The sequence below is a fragment of the Siniperca chuatsi genome, linkage group LG24, assembly GCF_020085105.1.
Source record: "Siniperca chuatsi isolate FFG_IHB_CAS linkage group LG24, ASM2008510v1, whole genome shotgun sequence".
Classification (NCBI taxonomy): domain Eukaryota; kingdom Metazoa; phylum Chordata; class Actinopteri; order Centrarchiformes; family Sinipercidae; genus Siniperca; species Siniperca chuatsi.
The window spans coordinates 10054565-10080657 of record NC_058065.1 but is presented as its reverse complement, the minus strand read 5'-3'; the positions used below and the strand labels follow the sequence as shown (position 1 = coordinate 10080657).

Sequence of the window (26093 nt, the reverse complement as noted above, 5' to 3'; positions counted from 1 at the left end):
GATTGAGTGATGAGTGGAAGCAGCAGGGCGGCCTTCATCAGCATCACTCCCTGCCTGTGTCAGCCATAAAAAATAAACTCCCCGAAAAGCAAATCATCATCACCCCTCCGCACATTAAAAGAAGTTGTTGTTCAAAACGAATAAATCGTTTTTGAGGGTAGCTCATCACTGTGTCTTCGTACGTGCTCGTCGGCGTGTTTGTGTGCGCACATCACATTACGCTCCGAGACTTCTTCTTTGATTGATGCTGTCAGCGAGTTTAGAGAAAGAGACGGAGGCTCGGGAGGGAGGAACGAAGATAAGGAGAGAAAGAGGAAAGCAGATAAAGAAGAGGGAAAGAACTCAAGAAGCATCCATCAAGTGCCGCAATCAGATTGTTTTCCTGGCGTTCGGTCGTCTTCTCTGCATCTGCCAGCCCTTCAATTCCTCATCTTTTCTTTCACTCACTCTCTCTAATGCTCTCTCACATACACTCACACACACACACACACACACACACACACACACACACACACACACACACACACACACACAAATGCAGTAGATGAATCTCCTTTGCATGGTGTCGGCCAGGTGTCATGAGGATATTGAATCACGGGAGGTTGAGGTGAGAGGCGGCGTCACAGCGTGATGGATGATACATATTTCGCTGCCTCCTCTGTGCTTATTGTTTACACACACACACCCACACACACCCACACACACACACACACACAGCCTCCGTGCTCCTTTGTTGTTAATTGACGTCCTCCACTCGTCTGTTGTTTTATTTCCATCCCTCGTTCCATTGCGGTTATTGCTTTTCATTAAGTGGTCATTTCCTTCGCCTGCACCATCTAATGAGAGCGTCACGCCGCCACGCGCCCATTTATCAAACCACGTGGCCACGATGGCACGGCCCTGCAGTCAACACACACACACACACACACACACATTCCCCTTCGCTCTATCTGCCATCATGTCCCTGTCTCAATTAGGATTGTTTGTCGTTCCTCTGCTCTCCATCCCCTGTTCATTTGGCCGCCACCATCTCTTCCCGCCATCTCATTGTGGCAGCCGTGTCATTGTGTTTGACAGCTTCTCATTCTCGTGTCAGATCTCATTTGACTGCTAATTTCATACACACACACCTCGCCTCGCCTTGCCGTGCGTGGTAACTCCTCTGAACCGGCCTCTGCAGAATCAGATTTTTTCCTTTGTTCAAAAAGAAGAAAGTTATCGTGTTGCTGAAATGGCATCTGCTGGTGTGTTATGCACTGTAAGAGGTTTGAGAGCGAATGAGCTGTGAATCCAGCTCTGTTTGTTTGCCTTACACTGTCTCTCTCTCACACTCACACACACACACACACATCTGCACACTTGGCAGAACGAAGCAGGTTGCATCCCCACTGTTGGCAAGATAAATCACATAAAAGCCTCACTGTGATCATGGCACAGTGGAGACACTATATAACCTGGCTGCTTGTCTCCAGCTTGTTCATATGCCAGAAATCTCATTGTTTAGACTGTCACGCTTGTCTTGAGGAAAGCTTGTTCATTTCAGATCGTGTGCACGTTATGTTTACTATTTTGAATGTATTTAGGACACAGTTCGACTCTTTGTGTGTCTCTTCCAGCTGGTGGCAGTGTTGGACGAAGTCCAGCGGCGGAGGACAGACAGTCCCAGAGAGAGCATGTCCAATGGGTACTCCGCCCCCAGCCCTGAACCCCACCACTACTATCCTCACCAGCAGTACCAGGAGCCAATCAGAGGGGAGATTGAAGTCAACGAGGCCATCCTCAGAGGCAGTATGTCAGATCTGCTGTAAATGTTTTCTAGTGCATTTGCTTTTAAATTTTCAGACCAAGGTTTCAGCTTCATCTCATGAAAATACATTTATCACTCAATTAGAGCAGATTTTAAATGATTAGAATTCAATATCCTTGATATAAAATATTCTGTTGTGTAAAAAAACAGAGGTGTTGCAGTTTTAAATGAAAGTGTCTGCAGAAATCTCGAAAAACACCTGATGAACTAAAGTAATGCTCAATCAACACTTTTTGTCCATGTGAGAGAGTGTGTTGTGGTGAGACAGCAGGAGGTGTGTGTGTGTGTGCGTGTGTGTGTGTGTGAGAGAGAGAGAGAGAGTCAGAAATTACATTTATGGAACAGCTGTAAGCTGAACCTACTGTGTAGAGAGAGATTTTTGCCTGTAACATGATGGCGTGTGAAAACAGATGCAGTGTTGACGCAACGTTCTCTCCTGCGGTCCTCACTTACAGTTCTTTACTTAGTTTGTTCTTGACTTCACACGTTGCTCAGAGCCACAAAGGCACAATATTTCTTTATATACGTGTGTTATACTAATAGGAAATAGCCTAAGTCCTTCTCGCTCCATCGTATTTTTGTATGTCCTTCTATTTATATGTCTGAGAGCACTTACATATGTAGCACTACTCACCCCTGTCCTGCCACTGCTTTATATTTGTCCGTGAAATCACATTTTTGTTGGGAGAAGTCTATTAAGGTATTTGACTGTACAACATGAACATGATATTAATAAGCTTAATACGCTGCTCCTTCATTTTGTCTTTGTCACGTCTTTATCCTTCCTATACTGACAACAGCTTCCCTCTGTGCACCATTAAGGTGATGGATAGACTCCGATTCTGCTTCTGAAATAGTAAATATCCTGATAAATTAATGCTTAACTCATTATGTCGTTGTAATTTTTTTGGCTGACCAAGCCTATCCAGGGCTGATATGCACATAGTGAGTATGTGACTCTCACAATCACACTCACACTTATTCTAAGCCTCTGGTTGCACATTTTACATCACCGTCTCTCTGATATAGACAGCTGAGCTGTGGCAGTGCAGTGAGACCTCAGGTAAAACAGCAAGCAGACAGACAGGTTAGAGAAGAGCGTGATGAGGAATGAACTTGTTGAAAATGAGAAATGTTGACCCTGATCAATGATGACAGCTAACTCAATTCAGTAAAGGTTCAAAATATCATCAGAATTATGTCATTTCTCTCGCTGAATGGTGAAGAAACAGTGAAATGTCAGTGGGAGAATATGTGGATTTATAAATTATGCGGATTGTCCAACCCTGAATCCTGATTTGGTAAAACCTGATAAGACTGCTAGAGTGCAACAGCAGAAAAGCTTATAATTCCAATGTCAATTAGTCTTAAGTGTGTGTAGAGTCATACCATAATGACTGAACCGATAAAACAAATGTCCCCTTGTCCCTTAAATGATCATGTTTTGTAGCGAAGTGTTGCAGTAATATGTTTTTATCTTCTTAATCTACTTAACTCCTGCAGGGAAAGTCTGTGTTTGCTTGGGATGTCAGAGTTTAAGGTCAAAAAACAAAAACAAAAATGTGAGGTTGTTAGCGGTTCAGTGAGTTGATCAAGGTCACTTCCGCAGGGCAGATACTAAAAGGTAAGTGAGAATGACAGTTTGACAAACAGTGTGTGTGCCGATGATGATATAAAAATACAGATTTTAAATGAGCAAAGAATGTAATTTTTACATTATTCTTTTTTTAAAGTCAGGAAATAAAGTGAACAAGTTACGGGTCATAGTGCATCTCCAGTGGGAAACATCATCACAAGACTAGTCAGTCAGACGCCTAAGGGAGCCTCTGGGGAAATATCTGCTCTGTCTGTGCTACAGTCTGTTCTGGCTATATATACATTTTACTGTAAATAATCTAGAGCATGATTTTTGTCTGTACACGTCATTCTTTTCTATTTCAGTGCCTTGTATTGATTACTTTTTAAATGACGAGAGAGAGACAAAGTGAAAGATAAAGGACAAGATTAAAGATTAAATGAGCCTGGATGTGATTTAACAAGGGTCTCTCTAATCACTTGGCCATCCTGTCACCCCCTTCATTTTCCGCTCTCCATCTGGTGGCTTTAGAACCCCCCCCCACACACACACACACACACACACATACACAAACCTGCACTTTGCCATCCCTCTCCCTCTGCCCACCTTTGCCCTATGCCCTATTATCTGCCCCCTCTCCACTCCACTGACTTATTTCTTGCCTACTCTACTATTCAGCTTGAACCACCTGCCATCCAGCTCACCACCCGGCCCTCTAGACCCTGACCATCACCCCCCACCCCCACCCTTCTCCATCACCACCCTCCCATTCTGCTCTGCTCTCCCTGTCTCTGCATGGCTTCCACCTCTAACTAGATTAGCACTGCAGCCTGTTAGCATGCCCACGGTCCAGCCGAGCGTGAATGGACTAATTCCAGTCCCCCCTCCCTCCCTCCACCCTGTCTTTAACCCAGTGGGACCTCTTCCTGCCTCCACCCCCCAACCTGCTCTCCAGCCCTGTTGAACCTTGACTAACTTAGTTATGATGTGACCCTGTGACGCCCTCATATAGAGCCAGACTGATGTAATAAGGCAGCTTTTGTCATCTGGACTTGAACACACACACACACACACACACACACACACACAATTTGACAAAAGAACCCCAGCATGCAAGTTAAACAACCCAACACACCCAAAACCGGTCACCCATCCACTGCTGGGAATGTCTTAGTGGACTGTGTGTCTGTGTGTGTTTGCTCTCTCTTTTGCTTTAATAAGATTGGTTGTTAACTGGGTTTTACAGTACAAAAGAAATTCTGATGGCAAAAACTCCAAACTCATTCTTCACAAATGGAAATAAGAAAAAGCAATAGGAATAATGAAATACATGAACATTTGCTCTTTTGTTTTACACTATCAATACTCTCTAAAGCACAGAATGCCCCATCAACAAAAATCCTATATCCCTGACACTCTCCTCCATTTATATACAGACATCTGTTGTGTGTTGAATACTTTTGGTAGGTTTCACTATTTCAAATTGTGTGAAAATGTTTTTCCCCTATGAAAACTGTAAAACACATATTGAACTACTGTCATGTAGTAAGACACAGAATGTCCCATCAACATCACTGGAACACTGAAGTGCAACACACATCTGGCATTCAATGCGTGCCAATTGGTGCCTGTAGGGAGTAAATGTGATTAAATTGCTGCTTTCCTGAGGAGTTGACTCGCATCAACACTGTGAAAAAGGAATGGATACTTGTTGCACGTCAAAGCACAGTGCACAAATAGGCTACATATATTTTCTGTGTGAAAACAACAGTTTTACAATTTCAGATTGTGTAAAACCTTTTTGTCCCCCCCATAAAAACTGTCTTAACTTAAACATGTATAGTAACACTGACATCAAAATGATGGCATTCCTAAGTGGCCTAATTTATCCTGTAAATGACAATATGTGGCATTTCAAGTTAAGACATGTAGTGACCTTTCCATAAGCCTCTAAATCAAGGGAGTGAAAACCGAGCAAAAACAGCCAACCGTTCAAAGGGTTAAACGAGATTAGATAAAAGCAATACAGGCTGAGAGATCATTGTACTGCAGCGGTCATATATGTTAACCCTAAACTCTAATGTTGACTTTGTTAACCCAATTAAACCCGATAGCTGCATTACTGTGGCATTTTCAGAACTTTATTCACGTGACAAAAAAAGTCCTAGTTAACTATATGCAGTGAGGCTAGCAGCTGTGGGATAATAAGATGTCACGTAGGCTACAACTCGTCCTTCCAGACATTAACCCTTTCATCAACAAATCATTTGAACTGGGGTTACTGGGAAAATTGGGTCACTGCAAACCACGTGAATGCTTTAATCACACTATTACCTTAATCTGATTATTCACAATAACCTGGTTATAGTGTGCATGTAATCGCGCTGAGTGGTGGTGGACAGGACAAGAAGTAATTCAGTAATCAGTCAGGCATCAAAGTGTGTTTGTGTGTCAGGTTGGGCTGCTTGTTTGAACAGGGTGATTGGACTTCACGCTGCCCCAGTGGGATGATTAGACCTGCATTGATCTGCTGCTACACGGACACACACACGCACACACACACACTTCTAGGAAGAGAGTCCTTATCGCATCAACCCATGAGCAGCCTATCGATTGAGAGAGAAATAAGACCACCTTGGCCTGTGGCATGAAAACACACACACACACATGTTTGCACACAAATACATACAGAAGCACTGTCACTGTACATAATAAATGTATATATAGCACACACGCTCCACACACGCATGCTTGCACATGCAAACCTTAAAGGCAAACAAAGGCACACTAACTGATGCACACGCGTACCCAGACACACACACACACACACACACACAGTCACACACAGTCAGACAGAAACATGAAGCATCCTTGTTTTCATCCTGCCCTGGCAGTGAACTAGCACTGCAGCGTTACAGAACCTTCACAGAACTGAAAACAAGGAGGAAATTCTTAAAATAAACCTCTGTGTTCCCAGAATTGCATAAGCAGCCTAGTTAGGCAGAGAGCCGCAGATGGAGAGTCGAAGGCAGATAAACACAGAACTGGCAAAGTTCACAAGGCCTCTTCAGGTCTCTCCAATTACACAAATCTCAACGGAAAGATAAGGGAGGAACATAATTTGGGTGTGTTTCAATGTGTTACCATTTGTTTTTCTGGCCTTGAAGTGGTCACTGAGATGAGTTTGGTGGGTGAGGTCTATTTAAAGTTGCAGGGTACCTTGTGGTTGTGGCTGTACAGTTCCATCAAATTAGCAAACCTAAAATACATCCAAAGTTTTAGTGCTTCCACCTCCTCTCCACCCTTTTGGCAGGACACTGCGTGTTTAAGTCAGAAAATGTCTGTGATCTTAAAATAAATGAAAATTCTGCTCACATTGCAGAGAGGGCATGACTGATGTTCAGCTCCTGAGGTCTACAGATGCCACGCTGCTGCTTTAAGACTTACTTTTAGACCAAGTCTCTCTCCCTGACTTCCACAAAGGGTTCTGACTTAACTTTTTGTCATTTGATCAAATGCAAGTCATGGTTTAGATCAGAAACAGTTTGGTCAAATAGCACTTCTAGATTCGATAATTTATCATTTAAAATAAACCATTTTTTTTACTCTAGATGTGTAATATTTCATTTTTATTTTAATTTTATTTAGGTAGCTAGTTTCCCGAGTGATAATCTTATCCAAGGAAATTTCTAGTATGTCAGACACACTCATGATGTGTAAAAATTGCACAAATAGAAGAAGTTACCAAACCCAATGTTAAATCTCTCATCAAGTTCCTTTCAGTAAACATCATAGAGATTTATGAACACTAGCAATTAAAAGTGCTGTGCAGTTGCATCTCATGGAGATTTGAAATTTGGTTAAAATTCTTGCTACATTTCTACTGATAAACTTACTAATTGAACTAAATATAAAAGTAGGATTCATTGCACACTGATCCTTATTTAAGTGAAACTTTACCACAGTGGCATTAGTTACTGTAGTCATTCATAATTACCTTGGCAGTGTAGAAGAGAATGTTCATCAAGTCGCTACATCCAGATGTAATCAGTTAAGTTGGATGAGGTAATATGTGGATACGTGGTACAATTTTTCAGGCATGTAAACAGCGGAAGGGTACATTCTATGAAAGCACTAACCCGCGCTAAAGCGCATTTCCACCAGCCCAGTCACCTTTTGACTAGTAAAAGCTCTGAGCCAATCTTGTTTATGATGGTGGCTGACCTAAGAGAGTTACAACTGTCACTATCATCAATATCTCTGACCCTCTGTGACACCACTTGACCCTCCAGAGGTCAATGCAGGTCAGAGGTCAAAGCTAGTGACCCACAGGTTCCTTCACATGGCCGGGCTCCGGGGCTCTAAGTGGTGGGAGGATTGATGGAGGGGATTTGACTCCGATGGATAAATGGAGGGGGATTTATGGCGCTGACCGCTGGGTAATGGACCCTGACTCTGACCATGGAGCGGCCTTGGTCACTTCACAAAGTCGCATCATTGACATTGTGGTGAAGTATAAGTGTGTATGTGTGTGTGGTGTCTTGACTTGAGGCTATTTGTGGAGCTCATTTTGAAAATCCATTATAGCCACTTTGGAAACAAGTTGTTTCTTTTCAGTATCTTTAAAATCTACTGGATCCAGTCTTAGCAGGTGCTATTATTTAGTCCAGCTGGCCTTGGAGTAGTCAAGGTATTTTGGTACCTAATGTACCTATTGCACTTGCAGTGTGATTTAATGTTGTGCAGTCCATCACAGTGTAAGAGTAGGTGTCAACTTTTTCCCATATGGTGGGAAAATTCTCTAGTATTTCCTTAGCAGACCAGGCTCAAAACAAATGTGCGAGTATGCACCTGTTAGCATTTACCTTTTTAAAACCTGATACATGCTTGCTGTTCAGTGTACGTGTGTGTATCTTTTTTTTTTTTTTTAAATCTGCGTTCACTTCCCATGAATATACAAGACAGGTGGGAGCTGGGAGAGCAAAGAACCATCCATAAAGTTTTACTGCTTTCTATTCATGGCCCCTCCTAACTTGTAAACTTTTGTATGTGTCGGTCTGGAAAATGTAAAGAAGTAGAAACAGTGCTTTCTGATGTTGCATTGTTTGAATGAAAACACTAGTGTACTAATACGCTGCCTCTAAAATTCACTTTGTGTTCAGTCTGAACACACCTTAACAAAAGATTCATTTAATAACATTGAAAAGTATCTGCAGTGTTTGACCTATTTCAGCTGCACACTAGATTAATAGAAAATCAGATGGAGAAATCAAAAGCCGCTGATACGTTGGAGCTCTGTCTGATGTATTTTTCTGATGCCTTTTGATGCCAGCTCTGAGAAGATACCCCCCAGTTGTTTCTGTGTTAAATCAAAGCACATTTCATTATTGCAAATTATGTTGTTTTCTGTGTAGTTTCTGCTTAACATTTCTACATGAAGTCTGCTTTTCTAAATCAGATTAGACCACATTGTGTTGGTTTCCTCAGTAAAGCAAAAAATCAGAAACTGGAAGCTAGAGAAAAACCGAAAGAAGACTTGAGTCCTAATTAAAAGCTTCTTGTGCTCTGCGACACCTTTGAATTCCCTCACATCAGTGATAGTGAGTCAGCATTGTGTCTTTAGACTTTCACTGTTAGTAGAAGTAGAAAGAAAGTGAAACAAAGACAGATCAAGGCTCAGACTGGGACTTGATCATTTATAATAATTTAATAAAAATGATTAGGCAAACCTGAACACAACATCAGATGACCGAACATGTGGAGATTGTTTGAGCCGAAAGGGATATTTGTACGTGTGTCTGGAATAGTTGGAATCACCATTTTTCATCTGTCTGCAATCACAAACTGCACACAAACAGAGAGAGAGACCCCTGCCAGTTCCTTCTTTCCTACGTGTTCTCCTCCTCTGCTCTCTCTATTCTGACCACGTTAGACCAGGACCCTGTCACTGACCCTCCAAAGAGAGATTGATTACAGGAAAGAAGAGAATTTTGTTTGCCTTCCCCTTCTGTGTGTCTTAGTTTTCTAGGTTTTCTCCCTCCTTCCCTGTCACTATCTCTGCTTTCTCCTCCCCTTCACACTCTCCCCCCCTTTTTATCTCCCCTGTCTTTATTTTCTCCTCTGTCGAGTTAAATTTGAAAACACCCTGCTACAGGTTTTACATCCACAAATACCATTCTGCCCCCTTTGGGCTGGATATTAAAAGCAAGAGGCAGCAAAGGTCCAAATTAGATTCTTTTGAATTGTTTTATTATGGATTCAGACCTGCCCATGTTACCTTTCCCTCTCCCAGCTCCTTTGGGCTGTGGGGAAGGGTTGTGGCAAGTGTGTGTGTATGTGTGTGTTTGGGGGCATGGAGGCAGCAGCTGGTCATATGAAAATGTACACTGGGTGTGGGGCTTGGGTGTATTGCTGAAAGGGTTGGGTGGTTATTGGTCCACTCTAAGGGTTTGTGAGTCATCTTAAAACGAATCACAGCCCTTAGAAAACTCCCCTTTTTCATCATACAGGGACAGATTTGTTTGTATCAGATGTTATTTTCTAAACACTCATCATTTCCTGCATCTGTTTTCAGAGGTTCCATTAGCTTTGCTCAATCAGGAGTCAGTTTCCTTTGTTTTGTTTTTAAGTTTCATCTTCAGGTGCCAACAGACGCCCTAAATTTTAATTCTTTGAGTGCTTTGGTGTAAAATGGTTTTGGAGAGATCAGAGAGCCTGAGGGGTCTGTCTAACCCTCTGAGCCTCCCTGATGCTCATTTCAACAAGATGCAGGCCAGCTGCATTGTGTGAAAGTTGCCAAAAGATGGAAGAAAACAGTTTCCTTCTTCTCTCACTTCCCTTTTTTCTCTCCACCTCCTCCGATGATCCTCAGTGTGTTTGGAGTTTGAGAAATCAAATGTGATATGATTTCTTTGCAACAGTTTGTCAAATGAATGACATTACAGTGTCATGCCAGCAAATGATGGTAAATGAAGAACTGACTGACCTCCAGCATCCCCATCTTTCTCCACCCAGACACACATCTCTTGGTGAGAAGCAACAGTGACTCGGTTTTGCCCCCGCCCCATGAGATGACAGCCACGCCCCCACCGGATGACCATAGCAACAGGTCTCCTGAACCGGTAAGCAGAGTGTCAGTGGCATAAAAATGACTTTTCATGTGTTCAGTAGGAAAAGAACTAAAAAAGCTGTTTTATAGTTGTTGTTTTTTTTAGTTCTCATTGAATCCAAGGTAAAAGATGCTAATAATGTAAATGTGCCATTTTTAGGTAAACTGGTAGATCCATTGTATTCCTGTCTTGTTATTTGAAGAAGACATTGATTCCCTACCCCATTTAATTGCTTTTTAAAGAAGGAAAGAAAAGAGAAAGGCGTATTGTTTCAGCAAAAATTGGACAAAGCATTCAATTTCCAGCGGCTAAACTCTTACAGATCAAACTAGTCGTTCAAAAGGAGCAAAATGTTTTAACCAAAGCAAGAGACAAAGGAAAATAAATGAAAAATGTAAAATGAAAGCAAATAAATAACGGAGAGATGAACATATTGCATTTCCCATTATGTCTCTGGTGTGTGCCATTCCCTCAATAAAGACAGAGAAACCCAGTGAATATTCTTCTTGTGGTCCAGCTCCATGCCCCAGGCTGTACTTTGAAAGGGTCGGCTTTTCAAGTGCTTTCCTTCTTTTCCAAGCAGGCCGCCATTAAGGAGGACTTTGTTTGCTGCCTTTTCTTATCCCTCTGTGGGTGACTGTGTGTGTGTGTGGTGGGCAGGACGGAGGCTGTGTGAGGTCACACTGGTATGTGTATGTCCCTCTCTCTCTCTCAGGTAGAGAGAGAGGGAGGCCTGTTGTTTGCCCCCGCCGTGTTCGACACAGCAGTGACTAAGGAGAACTCAGGCATCAGCGGGCGGCGAGTAAACACAATGACAAAGCCAATATTTCCTGTCCAAAAAACGTCAGGCCTCATTCGCTTCAAACAACACGGCCGGACCAGAGCAAACACGCTCATTATAGATGATTTAGAATATCCTTACAACTGTTTACATCTTTCTGCTGCCTGACAGATGAAGCCCTTCTTCAGACCTCAGCAGCCTTATTTAAACCCAGACAGTTGCTCTTTAGCTCACTGGAGACAATGCATTTGAGGTTTTGTGAATACTCCTTAGACCTATTACCGCAGTGTTTAACATCCAAGATATAGAGGCTACAAGATCATTTGTTTTAATGTTAATTAATTGAAATTAATGAATTAATGTTTTTTTCTACTGCTTTGCCATTTTTAGCCACATTGCTCTATGGTTGGAAAAGTCAGCCTGTCGATCAGTCCCCCACTTTGGTCAAGACTGAAATATCTCAGCAACTATTGGATGAATTACCATAAACTTTTGTACAGGCATTCAAGATTCTAGGTGGATACATCCTGCTGACTTTGGTGATCCCCTGACTTTTCCTCTATCGCCACCATATAGTTGACATTTGTGGTTCTGAGTGAAATGTCTCAACAACTATTGGATGGATTGCCATCGAACTTGCTACAGACATTCATGATCCCCTTAGGATGAGTTGTAGTTGCTGATCCCCTGACTTCTGCTCTAGCACCATCATCAGGTCAAAGTTTTAATTTGTCCAATACTTTGGTTTATGACCAAATACCTGCAGAACTAACGACATTCACAGGAGCCTCAGCTGTACATTGTGTTTAGTGCTGATTAGCAAATATTAGCATGCTAACATGCTAAACTAAGATGGTGAACATGGTAAACATTATACCTGAACATCAGCTTGTCAGCATTGTCATTGTGAGCATGTTAGCATGGTGACGTTAGCATTTAGCTCAAAGCACAGCTGTGTCTAAGTACAGCCTCACAGAGCCGCTAACATGGCTGTAGACTCTTGCATATATAATTAGAATTATTAATGTGCATGTAGATGCAATGAATTGTATCAATGCTCACATGCAAAGCTCAAAAATCAGATTTTAGTAATTATCATGTTCCTTAGCATGTAGTACTTTAGTTGAAGGATTACATGCTCCCCTACCTGTTGAGAAAACTCACCACCCGTCCCATCCACAGTAACTGGATTATATCAAAAAGCTTTCATCCAACTGGTCTGAAAAGTTGACACTGTGGTGGTACAAGGTTTTCATCCGACAAAGCAGGTGTGCAGGCCTCAGTAGTGGATCTGAGTGGGTAGAGTGACTTCCCACCATCTGGCAGGCACACGTTTAATCTCTACAGCAGCTATGTGAACTGTCAAAGTGCTTTTGAGCAAGACACCATGTTTTCAAGTACTGTTCAAGACTTGGATCCAGACTGTATAATCCACGGACAAATAATACTTGTTGCCTTGTAGTGTGTGAGTGTGCGTGTGTATGAAAGGCTAGGAGGCCGTCACAGCTCTTGGGCATATTGAGTCCTGGGCCTCATGGACTTCCATAGATCAATACACTATCACTTCATCCTCATTCATCCACTGTACCTATACACACACACCCCCCCCCCATCTCTACACAAACATGCACACACACACACTTCTGTCCCTTTTTGTCTTGAAGGAGGTATTGAAAGCTAGATAAAGTGTAATTAAGGCTGATAAAGTGATAAATATGCGCCCTGCCCCTTTAATTGATTTTACTGCCTGCTATGGTGAAGGCCAAGGTTGTCCCACTTCTCTCTGTCGTTGATTCACATCTAGTCTATGCACATACCTCTCTTAGCTCTTTATTAGAAGAGCTAATGAAACTGGCAAAAGGCTGAGCAGTGCTAAACATGCAGTCGGCCCTTTAATTGATTTGGACTTCCTGCCATGCACGAAGCTAATAAACGAGATGTTTAATGTTACCTGCTAACAGCAGTAACTGGTGAATTCTTTTTCTTTTGCTCCTCTCACCTCCATCACGCCCCTTTCCCTAATCCTCGTTATGTTTCCTCGTCCAGTCTTTCTCTCCTGCTCCCTCGCTCTGCCTCCCACATTTTTGGCTGATTTTCAACACATCGAGTTGCAGTGATGCAATACATGTTAACACAGCAGAAAGTCGGACTTTAATATGTTACACTCTGTCCAGCACTCCTTCAGCCGTGATGTAAAAAGCTGACACCAACTAGCTAAACTAAATTCTGCAGTTTTTCTGTGTCTGTCTGTGCAGTGTGTGCTTCTCATGCTAGCAGCTGGATACTGTGTGTTTCTGCGTGTTTGTCCCTTGAGGATTGTACTGCATTTGCGTGTGTGGCCGCTGCAGTCAGTTGATGTGATGGATATGACGAGGGTCAAGGAGCACTGGCTAGTACACTGAAGCTGTGATCCTGCAGTGTATATACATACACACACATACACACGCTATTTCTCAACAGCCTGACGCGTAGCAGATGACTACAGCACTGGAAATACACAACAGAAACACACACCTCATTACTCATCCGTCTGACAACAACCACACACACACACTAACACACTCACACGCAAACACCTCATCTCTCATATGTCTGCACACCGCTCTGTCACTCACACACACCTCAGACTACAAACAGCACCCAAAATACAAAAACATGGATGGCAGCATGCAACACAATAACAGAGCAGACAACCTGTTAGTTGTGCTTAGACGGGTTTCCAGACAGGTTTCACAAATAATTTTGAGCGTTCATCCTGGGACCACAAAGCCTGCCACATTCAAATCACTCAGTGAAGAAAACTGATTATATAAGACTACTACAACAACTACAAACTACGATTTCTGAAGAAAATTACATGCGCTCACCTCCACTAAACAATTGCATTTGAAACTGCTTAAATGTCTCACAATTTGGATTATTTGGAGCTTTTAAACTGTATTCATATGGGTCTCACTGTTTAAGTTGAAGCACTGAAATAAGTAAGTAGTAGCTAAAGTGAAAGTGCTGATAGGAAGTGTAAACCCAAAGAGTAAGCACTGTACAGTGTTGAAATTAAAGTGTTAAAAGGAGTTTTAAGTTTCAGCAGAATTGTAAGTGCTGAAAGAAGTTATTGTAACTTCAAGCGTGAGTTTTAGAAGTTGAAGTGTCAATTGATGTGTAAGCACAGATGGGAGTCAAACGTGTCAGTTGAAGCAGTAGAGCTGGGTATTGTTTTGATATTTTTTGACACTAGAGCCAATACAGTACCTGCATTTTAGTACACAAACCACCTTACTATGAGGACCTCGTTTTTCTACAAAATGTTTTTTTTTTATATAGCAAAAGAAGCAAACGTTTGCAGATGTTACATGTTGTTTAAATACAAGCAGCCGCACAAGGTTGTCTAAATAAATTAGTCAAGAAGAATGCACATTGAATGCCAGCTTTCCGTACTTGATTCTTACACTACGGACACATTTCATTAAGTACCAAACAAGAATTGAGTTTGATACCCAGCCCTAGACATTGGTAGTATTACTTGTAATGCTTGTAATAGTAACAGCAGTAGCAATAGTCATGTACTATTAGTGCTTGTAGTAGTACTGTAGCAGCACTACTATGAGTAACAGCGGCAGTACTGTAGTCACACAGGTAGCCATATTATTGCTAGTAGTGGTAATTGAATTGAAGCATACATCACCGAAAGAGAGTAAACATTTTGAAATGTGTAGTTTATAGGTAAATGTGGATGTTAGAGTGAATGAAAGCATCCATAATAATAATAATAATAATAATAATCATAAAGAAATAAATCAAAGTGTGTTTTGTGTTAGCACATTAATAATAATTCACAGCTATACAATGCTACAAAGGTGATCTACTGTATGTGATCATTCTAAGGTTACAGACATAGAGGAAGTAATGTGACATAGTTGGAGGGATGGGGATGGCACTAACGTTTCTTCTTTGTTTGTTGATATACGAGCAGAGAGCAGGGCGAGCTGATTGGTTGAGCACCGGCAGGGTGCCCAAAGAGGAAAGCTGCTGTTTTTATGTCTAGATAAACAGGAGTGCTCTCAATCAGGGATTAGATTCACACTGGGCATTATGGCGTGATCCCTTAATTTTAGTGCATTCAAGAAAGGCAGGTTAGTGTGTGTATGTATATATGTATGTATGTGTGTGTACATCCCCACATGCCATATCTTTATATAATACATGTGCTGTACTTGTAGTTAAGCAGACATACATCGGTTTTTATGTTATTGTACTACATGTGTAGTACAGTTCCTGTAAAACTGGACAAAACGTGCAGATGTGTTTATGATGAGTGTATACATGTGCTCATCTGCTGTCCTGCCAACCTTGTGTTCCTAAACGTGCCAGTACCTTACTCTGTGATGAGGGTGTGTGTATGTACTGTGGGAGGAGAAGCCTGTGTGTGTGTGTGTGTGTGTGTGTGTGTGTGTGTGTGTGTTAGCTAATGGCGCTGCAGGAAGATGCACAGCAACAATGGAGCCTCTAGCTCGTCTTTCTGCCCCCGCACACACACATGCGCTCTATTGTGGGGTAATCTCACACTGCCCAGATAAGTGGGTCACTATTTGTACAGGCAGCATATGTGTGTGTGCGTGTGTGTGTGTATTCAGAAATACACCATTTTGTATGTCTGCAGCTCTGCGGAGTCTATGTGTAGATAATGTTTGCAGGAAATGTATGCGTGGGGGTTTGTGTGTGTGTTATAAAGCATATATTTACTCTGTGTGTGACAGAAGGTCCACCGGGGAGTTGTGTGGTGGGGGGTTGCTAAGGAGCGCGTGGTGGGCGGGAGCTTTTTAGCCATTAGTACTGGTGACACAATGAAAGTGACAAGGCAGAAGGACCTAATTGCACCCTTCTTGTCTTTAGTGATTTGGGGCAATTTCTCTCTCCCACTCCTCGAGTGTGTTTGAGTGCCTTGCAACAGTTTGACGCTGCCGTTTTCTTTCTTTCTTCCCTTGTTTCTCTCTCCCTCTTCCTTTTTATTCGTGTCCCCCAGGGTTGTTGATTTTGCTGACTTAAAAATAGAGTCTTGCCCGACACAGGGCAGGGATGGAGGGAGGGGGAGGTAGACAGATAGAAATATACGTAGAGTGAAGGAAGGACAGTGACGCGTGGTAGGGAGCTCAGTGTCCAGCAGTCGTTCTCTCTTCGCTGTCTGCAAAGGTGATTGATGGCGCCGTTAAATTATTTTGCTAATTGCCGATGGGCCTCCTCGTATTTGCCGACTGGCTACTGTTTGTTTAGTGTGTGTTTGTGTAAATGTAGTCACTGTTAATTTGTCACTGCAGCTCTTACCATCATGTTGACTGAATGGGTCTGTTTGTGTGTGTGTTTTTTTTTTTAAAACAGGAAGTCAACCATACACCGAAAGGAGCTTTGGACCAACTGCACACAGACGACCCCTCTGCCAAGATGAGCCAAGTTAACTTCAGGTAAGAGTGTGTGTGTGTCTACAGGGCATACTGTAGCTGGGTACGGTGCAGAGATGGAGACTAGGATTAACACTCCAGTCTTTGTTTGACAGCCTGACACTGACTGGATTAAACAGTCTCATGGGTATTTGTGACAGTCTGTGACTGTGTGTGTGTGTGTGTGTGTGTGTGTGTGTGTGTGTGGATGTGTCCCAGTACATGTTGGGTGAGCTCTTATCTGTACGTGCTGGACCAGAAGTTCGTCCACCCCTTTTGCTCCTATGAGTAGACACCATGAGAAGTGTTTTTTCTAATTATTGTGAAAGTTGTCTGCATGACGACAAGGCAGCTTATTTGTGTGGCAGATTTCATACACAGGGTTGAAAGTGCTTTACTGTAAGACGTAGAGAATTAAAATCAATGACATGAATAAAAGTCAAGGAAATAAAATACTGTAGCATGAAAAAAATGTCTAAAAGGGTTTCCGAAAGAGTTAAATACAACCTAAATTTCAGTTTAAAGCAGTCGCGAACAGCTATGGTGTTGGTCTAGATGAGACATTAACATGTTAAGTAGTAAGGCTGCACTTAATGATTTTCATTATTGATTGATATTTTGATTTTTCTTTGGCTTAATCAAACTCTGTCAGTCCCATTGGGAGACCTGTGTTCCGCCCACTGTTTGAGTGAGGCTTACAGGTGAACCGATTTGTGTATCTCACTGTCAGTCTACATATGAGCAAAATGAGATCATTTTTTGTTGTAACCCCTCCTTGCTTGTAATGTTTTGGCGATCCCTGCAACATTTGTGCATCATGCCTCCTGAAGTAGGGGAAGAGGTTGTAAAGAATTCCCTATTGCTATATCAGGCTGTCTTAAATATTGGTTATTATAGTGTAATTGACATCAAGGGTGTTGACTTTTGTTGCTAAAAGCTCATAGTTGCTGTCAGTCACATCAAAAACCTCACAGATTTTACTGCTTAGTTGGACTGCTGTAAGCATAATCATATTTGACAGCTGGAGAATTCTAATAAATGCCTTTTGTATCTGAATTTTTCGAGACAAACCTGCATATATAATCCATTACAGGTCTTGAATGCAACTGTTGATGAAATGAATGAATGAAATGAAATGTTTCTTTATTATCAAATAGCCCTGGTTATTCAGAAAAAAAGAAAATGGGCAATATACAGTATCTACATTGGAAACTAGTAAGAAGCTTTCAGAGCAGATAAATGGAAAACATGAAAATATCATTTTAGGCCTTGGAAAGGTTAATTTACTCAGGAAAAAGTGAAAAATGCTTGTTTTATGTGACGAACAGTCCAAAACCAAAAGATATTAATTGAAATAGCTGTATAATATACAGACTGTCAATCAATCAATTAACAAATTTGTTTTCAATACTCAATTAATTTCTGTCCTTCAACTACTTAATTAACCAACTAATCACATCAGTTAGTAGTAAAGAGATTAGTAAAGAGTATTATATCCTGTCGCTATTTATTGTGTGTGTAGAGATGAATGGGCATACTGTACGTGGATGTGCACAGACATCTCACCATGGCAACCTCCACCTTGTTTTAGGGCACGTTACTCGCAGACCTCTGGCATGATGGGAGTTTTATCTTCATTTCTCCAGGTTGTCAGTCACACAGTAACTATGGCAACAATGAACCCCTCCATCACAACCCTTCACATGTCTTGTCCAGCAAGCCTGTAACGAGAGCAAAAGATAATTCTGCAATGTTCTCTGCAGCCGACTGATCTTCTGATTCAAAAATTGTTCTTTTAAAATTAACTCTGGGTGCTCAGGAAAAGACTTGGCTGGAGTGACAGATGGTGATTTTTCAGCGTTTTACAGTGCAGTGGTGTCTTGACAGCACTGTGATACAATGGAGGCACGGCTCTTACAGATAGTTTGCCATGGTAACAGATGGTTGGCAGTTGAAGAAGCCACAGTGAGTGAGCGAGGGCGCATTTTCAGCGAGTCCCGGCCGCGAGTTTGTTAGGCACTCGGCCTCCATTGATGTAGAGGAAGTCAACCAAGAGTGGGAACTCCATCTGTCTCACTCCTCGTTGCTCTTTTCATCCGTCCCACTGTCCCTCGTCTCTCTCCCTCTCTCCCCCCAGTGGAATGACTATGTGTTTGTGTTAGTGTCAGTGGGATGCTAAAATGGGTGAGCGGAGCTATTCTGCATATTAGCGTGCGGCACTAACAAGCTACGGCTGCCTCTGATGAGCTTGTTTGTGCTGCTGTTTGTTTTTTATATGAATGTAAATGGGCTGAAGCTGTGTGTATGTGCCTGTGTTTGTGCCACACACACTGTGTGAATACACATCATTCAGGACCAGCTTTGTACCTGAGTGTGTGTATCCTGTCCTGGCCTGACTGTTTACCATCACTGAAAGTAAATTCAGAGAGTGCGTGTGTGGGGAATTCGTGGGTTGTGCACATGTGTAATTTAGATGTAACTGTGTTCTCTAATAGATGCAAATTTAATGCATGTGTGTATCTGTGAATTCAATTTGGAAGAATGTGACTGATGGTGTTTGTGAGCATGCAATAGATGTAGCAATAAGAATGCAAATTGGATGTGTGTGTGTGGATGTGTGTGTACAGTACTCGTGTGACCCTGGCAGAGGTTAACGAGAGCGAAATGACAGTGACAGAGGAGTGTGTTATAATGATCCCAGCTAGTCCTTGGGCTTGTGTATGTATACAAAGCACATAAACCTTGAACTTCACTGCCTTTGTTCTCAGACTTTCTTTCTTTTTGCATTGTAGCTTTGTTAAAGTTATGTAGGGAAACTATGGAGAAAACAATACCTTCATGTTCTTGGCCTCCACCAGAGATTGCTTTTTTTGGACCGTTCTTCATTACCTTCTCACATGCTGTTCGGAAGCTGAAGGAGAAAAGTGGATGACAATGCCACGAATGTCTTAGATGAGATCTGAAAATGCAGGAATGTGAGAAATATTCTTCTGAGGATGTGGGAGGACCTTTTCTCAACTTGTCTCAGGATGCAGTGGCTGGTTCTGATGTAGTGCACTGGAATTCTGCTCAACTACAACAAATCATTCCCAGTGACATTGTGCCCCTCTGCCCGCCCTGACACTCTGTGGACCCTGTGGTCACTCGTCTCGGTCAACGCTCTTCTCTGTCCTGGACCCACAGTGGTGGAATGAACTCCTCACTGTTTTGTTTGCAAAATACAATTTTTTATTATATTAAGTTCTTGTTTCTATGGACGTTGGATTGACTTATTGTAAGCAGGACAAAATCCTCAGCTAAATTAACTTAATGCATTATTCTGTCTTTAAGTAACACATTTGTTGCGTTAGCTGACATTTTCTTATAAAGTAACCCCTTCACTTTTTATTCGGAGGCTTGTAGGAATTCGTTTCAGTATTATTCATCAAGGCAATATGAGGCAGAAATCTAGTGCAGTCAAAAAATACTTTTGATTTAGGAAAACCTTTTGATTTTTCTTGTAAAGCAATACCTCATTGCTCATAATATGGACATCATATTCTGTTTATTTGGACGTACAATTTTCCCTCAGGAGGAATTAGGGTTTCAGCGTCTTGCTCAAGGACACTTTAACATGTAGACAGGGGGAGCTGTGGATCGACCCACCAACCTTACAATTCCTGGCCAACCTGCTTTAGGTAGAAATAAGAAATAATTGGCCAAAACCTGCAGCCATAAATGCAGATTAGAACAATTCAGTTTCAATATTTCTACATCTTCTTACCAAATATACTGTACATATTATTCATACATACGAAATAGCTGTGTGCATAAAACCATCATAATTTTAGCTATGCTGTCATTATTATTAAAAATAAAAATGTTGCAGCTTCACCAGACAAGACTGAATAGCTGTCCGATGAAGCAGACTTTGTATTGGATCAAAATGATACAGTATACATTCGAGATGAATATTTTTAGATAAAAAGTGCAAAACGCAGTGTAGAAGAAAAAAAACTGCAAACATGACTCAAGATTCAAAGAAAAGTATAATTTACAACTTTGAAGCTTAAAACAGCCTACAAATGCTCTTTTAACCTACACACTGTTATACTACTACAATACCACTTAAGCAGAAATGATCCGTATATGTATTTGTGGTATTAAACATACAGACAGAGATTGTCGTCTCCTGTGATCTTCCTCTACCATGCCCCCATCATGCAGGTCCCCTCTCTTAGCCACCCAGTATCAAAAGCAGCCCTCTTCCTCTCTATCTTCAGTAGTATTATAGTTGTTTATCTGCTGTTAAAAGCCACAGTTCAGGGCTCCGCAGAGATTATTAGAGAAGCTCATTCTGTTTCATCTCTATCTGCCCCTCTATCTCTTTCTCTTTTATCTCCTGTTCTTTTCTTTTGTCCACCGGCTAGATTGGGTTGTTGAGAAGCAGGTAGATAAAGGGTGAAGTAGCCACCTGCGCCCCCCCCCACACACACACGTTTTTCTGATGTTTGGCAGGACTACCTGTAAGCTAATTTGTATCCCTTTCTTTGTAGCCCGGAGGAAAATGCAAATGGATTTTGAAGAGCTTACACATAGAAGGGTTGGGTGGGTGTGTGTGTGCAGCTGTGCAATACTATATCAATGTTTTTAGGATTGTGTGCAATACATTATGTACATCCTCATTACCAATATCTTTAAAGACATCTGTGTGTTTATTTGATGGTGGGTGTGTATTTTGTTGACAGCACCCTGACGAGGACAGTGGAGTTTCCAGGTAACTGGGGCCCCCTGGGTATCCATGTGGTCCCCTACTGCTCCTCTCTCAGTGGACGGTAAGCACACACCCACACGGATGCACACATATTGTGCAAATACAGCTATGCACGCTTACTCCCACCACATCCACTCATAATCAATCAGACATTCATACGGAAAGGCAGATGGTATTCCTGACTCCTACAAATGCATAAAAAAATTCAAGTGTTGGTATGTAATCAGATATGTTTACCTTCCATGAATTCATATTCACTCTACACTCTGTGTGTTGCAAGGACCCTCGGCCTCCACATTAAAGGCATAGAGGAAAACAGTCACGCCAAGAGAGAGAATATCTTCCAGGAGGATGAGTCTATCGTCCAAATCAACGGCACACCACTCCAGGACAAGACCTTCGCACAGTAAGTGTGCCGCGGTGTGGAGGAGCTGGAGAAACGAGTGGTGGAGGGGTTTGATAGCATGTTACGAGTCTGATTATCAAATCTAAATCCTTTCGAATCCCTTATTAATCTAGTTAGCTTTCAACATTTGTAACTATTTAAGTTATAAATAACTAAAACTCAAAGCGTCTGTTGAGATCTAGTTACCTTCTGTTGGCTAAGAAAGCACAAATTCTGCAGTTTGGAGTGGTAGCCTAATGCTCTCTTTTTCAGGAACTCCCCGTCTGCACTTACACAATTACGCACATTTGTCCCGTAAGCTGCCCAGTATAACCACAGTCTGATTTTCTGGACATCGAGCAAGTGCTTCAGTGGTGGTAATGAGGGAATGGCAAGCACTGCTCTTTCACTTTGCCCACTCAGATCTTTCCTGCCGGTTTTGGGATTCACAAGCCCACTAACCATCTAATTAATTGTTGTTAATAGTTTTGTTCATTGTTAACTAATTCATGTTGACAACCTGTAAATACAACCTGAAAATGAAATGTGCAGCATAAGATATGAAGATATGATGTATTTTTGCACACCTTTTTCAGTACCTACCTGCTCCAAATACTGAAGGTTCCACTTCAGAACTATTAAACTGACAAGCTTAAAATCTCAATATGGTATGCATGAAAGTTTAACTGGAACAATCTGACTCATGACATTGATCAGGCGCAATCAGCTAGATCATTTCACCAGAGAAGAATTACCCCTCTGTTGGTCCCTTTGAACTGCAAAAACACACAGTCCACTTATGATTGTAGAGTGGTGTGTCTTTCTCTAACAAAGCTGAGTAGAAATTGTAGATTGTAGAACAGCAGCTAAAAATGAGAAGCCGGCTACATGAATGTTTTTTATATATTCACAATCATTTGCTACTAAAAAATTATGCTTTACCCCCGGCGCTTTGTAATCCAGATATTTTGCCAACCTGGACCGGACCCATAATGGAATTAGCTATCGAAACCAATCCTAGAAATGAGTGTATTTCTTTATGTGTCAGGGATGTGATTAGGAACTAAACCAAAAGCCCCAAAAAGCAGAAAAATAACATTTTCTTTGTTTATTTGTGTTTGTACTCCCACTCAGCCTGCCACCACTGTAGCAAGATACCTCACCTGTCACTCAGTTTGCTTCCTTTATCAGCCAAAGACAAATCCTTCTCATTCTCTGCTTTTTCTATCTCACCACCACATCTACTCTCACAGAAGTGTGTAAGTGTATGTGTCTCATTCTTTCTCTCTGTTCCTAATTTTTCCCATCACATACACACACACACACACACACACACACACACACACACACACACACACACACACACACCTACAACCTCCCGTCCCTTTTCTTTCTCTATTTTCTCTGTCCTCTCTGTGGTGGAGCTGAATAGGTCCATTTAACTGCATCCCACTGTGTTGTCTGTGTTGTGCTGATAGTAGTCTATTAAAGCTGCAATAGGGGCCTGCTGCAAGGTCTCCCCCATCTGATAGGGACCACAGTGTCCCAAACCAGCTGGAAGAGCCACTCCGTGCTTGATCCAAATTGAAATACAGCTCCATTAATGACGCACAAGCCGCATTCACCCTCCTCAGTCTCTGCTTTCCAAATGTCTGTGTTCTCCTTTTGTGTTCTGCTTGACTTTCTTGGTCTCTTTTGCTGTTTTACAGTTTGGTAGTGTTCCATAAGGCAAATTGACTCAGAGGTTAGAGTGATCATCTTATAATTTGATGAACACGGCTTCAGTCAGATGTCTTCCCCTGAGTTTTCCACTTAATTTTCAATCGCATATTTAAAAGGTAAATATTGCTTATTTCCTCAATTTTTCTTTTCTTTCCCTAGGTCTCAGGAAGTGTTCCGCCAGGCAATGAGCTCCTCTTCCGTGCGTCTGGAGGTCCTCCCTGCGTCCCACAAGCCGCGCTACGAGAAGAGCCTGATAGGTCAGCTTTTCTCTGCCGATGGCAAAGACTCCTCTGCAAAAGCAAAGAGTCCGAAGGTGGTCCGCGCTAAAACCGACTCCCAACCAGAACCCAAACAAGATATCAAACTAAACACCAAACTAGAAGTGAGGCGACCAGACGTGCGTGCCAAGACCCCAGAGCCAGCTGCCGTAAACCCGCCGCCAGTGGAGCTCCAGACTGGGCATGGCTCCTTGCAGAGAGGCTCTCCCACACCTGCAGGCAGGGCAGCGAGCTCCTCCCCGACACCCAGGACCAACAGCCAGAGTCCCCTGGTCAGTAAGAGCCCTGTTCTGCCCGGCCTGGCCAACCTCACCAGCAGGAAGGGCGGCAAGAGATTAAAAATTGACCTGAAGAAAGGTAAATGTGCAGCTGAATACCCATTTCATTTTCTATTTTAATTTTCTATTATTCTATTTTTTTTTAATTCAGGCAAGGAAAAAGTCCTATATAAAGCTCCAGACCACTGAAAACAATTTTAGTCCATTTTGAAAGTAACTTTCCATTGTGAAGACATTTTTCATTTTTTAACTTGCAGGATAACCTTACATACCCAGACTGAATCAGTCTGGCTTCCCAGTCACCTTATATCTTATCCCTTTAAAACACATCAGTGCTGGAGCACTGATATGTTGATAGCACTGGAATAGGTTTGTACGACTGTGAATAGGATCTGTTCTAGCAACCTGTAGTGTTATGGGGCATTGAAAGGATAGCTGTAATTGGGCTACATGCACACCCCCCCACACACACACACACACTCTCGCTACAAGTACCCAGAGAAAGGCAAGAAGATACCCAGATGAAAGGCTAGAAGAAATTGGGCTCCACACTCTCCAGCTCCAGCTCAAAGCCCTATTCACGGCTGTTTTATTGTTAGTTTCTTTCTTTTCCCAACACCTTTTCATCTCTTCCATTTTCTTCTCCTTTCCCCTCCATCCTTCTTTTGTTTGACTTGTTTTCCCTGTCTCCCTCTATCCCTTTCACTTGATGCAAGATCAGAGCAGAGGATATTATGGGGTTTCTAACACCCTCTCCCTTGGCAACAGGCTCTTTCTCTCCGTGATTGACAGGCGGTGAGGTTTAGGTGCGCTAATGTAGGGCAGGCAGGGGCTTAGCTTGGAGACCAGATAGCATCGCTCACCGCCTTTAGTATGCCACGCCGGCTTTGCTCTCCCTGCACACAGACACACACGTGCACACACACAGAGCGTGGCACATTTCACTCATGGCTTGGGGCTTGTGAGGCCGTGAAAAAGGGAGAGGGTGGAGGCTCTGGGGGTTGATGGCTCGTGTGCGTGTGTGGCCTCAGAAACACACACACACACACACTTGTAAATGTATACACCCAGATAAACGCAGGCTCACACCCACAAGGAAAATCTTTGTGGAAATCACATTGCATCCCCCAGGGAGGGAAGCTAGAGAAGGGAATAATATCTCTTTCTATGTCTCTCTCTCTCTCTCTCTTCCATCCACCCCCACCTTCCTTCTATCTTCTCCTCTACCTCCCTTCATCAGCCACCGTTCGGTCTGCTCACACGTGAAATTAAAGGCAGAGTCTGTCTAATCCGGCTAGGAGAGAAGCCTTCTCCCGGTGGCTCAGAGACTGAGCCAGGCAGCAAACCCCCAGAGGAAAACAGGCGCATAAACAGTAGTTGAGGTGGAGGAAGGTGGTAAAACCGCAGACCGGGTTCAGCAGGACAGCAGAGGAGGAGAGAAGGAAAACTCTGTGGCAAGTGGAGAAGGAGAAAGAAAGGAGAAAAGTGTCAGAGTAGGGAGACGAGAGGGAAAATTCAATTAAAACTAAATGAAAAAGTCATAAAATTAATAAATTCAAGTCTCATATGCAGGGGGATTGATGTCCCTAATGCACATTGTGACGCAGGCTGCTTTGTTCCTGCAGGCACAGAGGGTCTGGGCTTCACCGTGGTAACCCGGGACTCCTCGGTCCACGGGCCAGGGCCAATCCTGGTGAAGAACATCCTGTCGCGAGGCGCAGCAGTCAAAGATGGCCGCCTGCAGCCTGGAGACCGCATCCTGGAGGTAAGTCAGACCTCAGCCTGTTGATCTCCCACAGTGTAGAAAACCACCAGTCACAGGAACGGCCTCTGTTAGCAATAACAGGAGCGACATCATTATTAGTAGCAGGAAATTGAGCTCTGTGGCACCCCTGCTGGTTGAACTGAGTAATTGTACTTACCTGAGAAAATGTCCATCCGAATGTCTTATCCAGAATTAAAAAGGATTATG

At 42.5% G+C, this 26093-nt stretch overlaps 1 protein-coding gene across 8 annotated transcripts in view; it reads left to right on the top strand.

The window, feature by feature from the left end:
• Window positions 1-26093, top strand: part of pard3ba (par-3 family cell polarity regulator beta a) — a 153419-nt gene that overhangs the window by 27080 nt on the left and 100246 nt on the right. For 7 of the 8 annotated variants that reach the window (XM_044187794.1, XM_044187788.1, XM_044187789.1 and 4 more), the window contains 7 exons: window positions 1617-1788; window positions 10398-10504; window positions 16647-16729; window positions 21433-21519; window positions 21739-21864; window positions 23725-24200; window positions 25747-25886. In XM_044187794.1, coding sequence (XP_044043729.1) covers window positions 1617-1788; window positions 10398-10504; window positions 16647-16729; window positions 21433-21519; window positions 21739-21864; window positions 23725-24200; window positions 25747-25886 — 1191 coding nt within the window. Of the gene's footprint in view, window positions 1-1616; window positions 1789-10397; window positions 10505-16179; window positions 16461-16646; window positions 16730-21432; window positions 21520-21738; window positions 21865-23724; window positions 24201-25746; window positions 25887-26093 lie in introns of those variants that run through there. The other variant, XM_044187795.1, reaches the window with a different exon arrangement.